General features: G+C 44.3%; 1 protein-coding gene across 1 annotated transcript; it reads right to left on the bottom strand.

Moving 5' to 3' along the window:
• Nucleotides 1–184: 184 nt before the first annotated feature.
• LOC102025482 (melanoma-associated antigen 8-like) lies at nt 185–1,572 on the bottom strand (the record flags this gene model as incomplete). The annotated part of the gene is given in 1 exon segment (XM_005406488.2): nt 185–1,572. A coding segment is annotated over 1 exon segment (803 nt), but the record flags the coding sequence as incomplete, so codon positions are not given.

Here is a 1,572-nt window from a genome sequence, read left to right as displayed (position 1 = left end):
CCATGGGCTAGGTCTGATCCTGCTCAGCCTAGTGTACTCATATCTCCACCAAGACACAGGGCCTTCCACGAGCGCACATGCAATGGAGGTTTGGCAGTCAATGTGCCCCTGAGCACATGGGGCTCTTTATTGACAGGAAATTTCCCCAGTATAATTGAAGAAACCAAGCACACTCAGGTATACATACTTTAATATTATAGATCAACATGGGAAAAGACATAGGAAGCCTCGTATTGATTTGTATGCTTATGTCTCTTTTTGGACTCCATCTAACCTGTTGTGAAAAATCTTTCATATTTCCAAAGAAATTCCTAATCCAACCTTATGTTATCATAAATCAAATGAAAAGCTTTCCTGTTTTTTCATAAAACAGGAAGAACTCCTACAATTGGAGTAATAAAACAAAATCTACATGTGATCAATATCACACAAAATCACCTTCTCTTAGAAAGCATAATCAAATGTCAGTATCAGAGAACTAAAAATATAGGTGATATCAATACTATACTTCAAATAAAGATTTGCAAGTTATTCCAACCTCACAAAAAAGAAACAAAATTTAAAAAGGTCATAAAGAACACACAGGTCCATTTCCTCAGAGCCCAAATAGAAGAGACATGAAGATTGCATGCACAGTATGTTGCCCCCACCCTTGTCCCTTCACTGCTTACAAAGCTGACCGCTCTCCACAAAGACTGAGAATGGGCTTCATTTCCCTTGGAGTAGGGATTAAGGCACTGGCTTGGTTGTGGAATACTCCTTGTCCCTGTCATGCTTCTTGTCCCTCAGTGACCCCAATTATACCTTGTTCCTTCTTCAAAGCATCCATGTATAGGTATGGGTAAGACCTCGGAGATGCCTTTTCAAGCTGGGCCACATGCTCCAGGACTTTCATCTGGGTGGTTTCAGCATGAGCCTTTGGTCCCCACAGGAACTCATAGCGAGCAGGATCACTGTGAGGAATCTGCCGATACTCCAAGTACTGTGCCTGGACCAAATCCTCAGTGATGAATTTCCAGGGATCCCCAGGAACAGTGTGCTCCCTCTTAGCTAATGTCTTCCTTCTTCTCAGTAGCTCCCTTAGGTCCTCCTCACTGACGCGGTTGCCCTTTATGAAGATGACACTCAGGATGAATATCAGGAGGTCGATTTTGGGAATGATCTGACCATCATCATCCACTATGCCATGATAAGTGAGTCCCAAGATGGGAACAAGGACATATGTATGGCCAGGGGGATCCACTTCCTTCAATTCAATACCAATGCCTGGACAAATGCAGTCACAGAGTTCCCTGAAAATCAGAGGAAAATGCTCCCGATAATCCTGTTCCACAGTGTGCAGCATTTCTTCCCTGGTGACCTGCTCTTTCTTTTGATACTTGTGGAGCAGATATCGCACCAAATTGTCCAACCTGTCATCTAGGAACACACTGCGCAGGATCTGAGTGATGCTCATGTCTCGTGAGGTGCATGAACCCTCTGGATCTTGCCTGATAGAGCACTCACTGGATTGGCTCCTCTGACTGGAAGCCATGGCAGTGGGGGTAGTGACGGTGCCCTGAGCATTCTGAG

The sequence above is a fragment of the Chinchilla lanigera genome, unplaced genomic scaffold, assembly GCF_000276665.1.
Source record: "Chinchilla lanigera isolate Chin_1 unplaced genomic scaffold, ChiLan1.0 scaffold00097, whole genome shotgun sequence".
Lineage (NCBI taxonomy): Eukaryota > Metazoa > Chordata > Mammalia > Rodentia > Chinchillidae > Chinchilla > Chinchilla lanigera.
The sequence above is the reverse complement of the archived record's forward strand: the minus strand, read 5'-3'. Positions and strand labels throughout refer to the sequence as shown.